The 1,113-nt window shown below is 42.0% G+C and overlaps 1 protein-coding gene across 1 annotated transcript in view; it reads right to left on the bottom strand.

The window, feature by feature from the left end:
• Positions 1-1,113, bottom strand: part of LOC101850298 (general transcription factor 3C polypeptide 1) — a gene marked incomplete at its 3' end in the record, with an annotated part of 54,328 nt that overhangs the window by 23,300 nt on the left and 29,915 nt on the right. The window contains 1 exon segment of the mRNA XM_035973450.1: positions 89-211. Coding sequence (XP_035829343.1) covers positions 89-211 — 123 coding nt within the window.

The following is a 1,113-nucleotide window of genomic DNA, read 5'->3' as shown; positions in this document are numbered from 1 at the left end:
GGCACCTAGACAAACGTCATCTTACATTAGCTTCTGCCTTATCTACATCCCTTTATGAGCTCCCCCGTGACGCTAGTTTGTTTCTTACCTTTGTCGCCCCCTGCGGCTCTTTCTCGACAGAAGAATCATCATATCCGTAGAGCAGATAGAACATGTACATGTGCAGTGTCCGTAAACGTTCAAATTTGGGCAGCAAGCCAAACTCGATGCCCTGGAACAAAATAACAAACATATTTATTTCATGTAGGGTGGAGTCTGCTTAAACCGGAACACAATTGATCTGAGTACCAGAACAAAATAGAATCCCCAATTTTTTCCCCCACCATTTGAGCCATCTCTCTACACCAAAAACATGACTAAACCAAAGAAATACGGTGGTCCCGAAAAGCAGACTTCATTGCATATATGCCTTGTGTTTGTCAATACAATTATTGTAGGTAGCTAGGTTTAATATTACCATTACAGAAATATCTCTTCATATATCTGTGACTGCAGACCTATTGGTGAGAGTAAGCATATTATACTGTGGTGAAGCACCAAACCAATGGCAAGTCTACCTCAGAAGTACAAAGTTCAATCTCCTCAGCACCTAGTTTTGAGAAATTTGACGTAAAAAAATTTGAGTTTCGCATCCTTTAGTGCAAGATACCATTGTATAAGCACTCAAACACAAAAATTAATAAGCTGACAAGACCTTTCATAGAGAGAAATTTGTGTTAAGTGCCTTTCCACAGACAAGTTATCCTGCCATTTGTGTCAAGTCTAAAAATAATAAACTGCATCAGTCTCTGTGTATGAATACAGTTTCCAGGACGGTGCGTGAATTTTGAGACACACTGTATCTTGATTTTACAGTGAGCACCTACAACATACTAAATAGAGCAGACCAGGTCACAATCTTTAGACTCCGCTGTGGCCACAACAGACCCAAACACCATAAATATGCACACCAAATTAAAAGTAGGAGAAACAGCGACCTGTGAATGTGGACACGACCAAGAGGGTGCCAACCATATCCTTCAGCACTGCCCGCGCTACGCCACCCTTCGCGCACAGACGTGGCAGAATGTGGCTCCCCTTGAGAGAAAGCTCTATGGCAGTCTTTCAGAGTTG

Source organism: Aplysia californica, unplaced genomic scaffold, assembly GCF_000002075.1.
Source record: "Aplysia californica isolate F4 #8 unplaced genomic scaffold, AplCal3.0 scaffold01241, whole genome shotgun sequence".
NCBI lineage: Eukaryota > Metazoa > Mollusca > Gastropoda > Aplysiida > Aplysiidae > Aplysia > Aplysia californica.
This window is presented reverse-complemented; position numbering and strand designations above follow the sequence as displayed.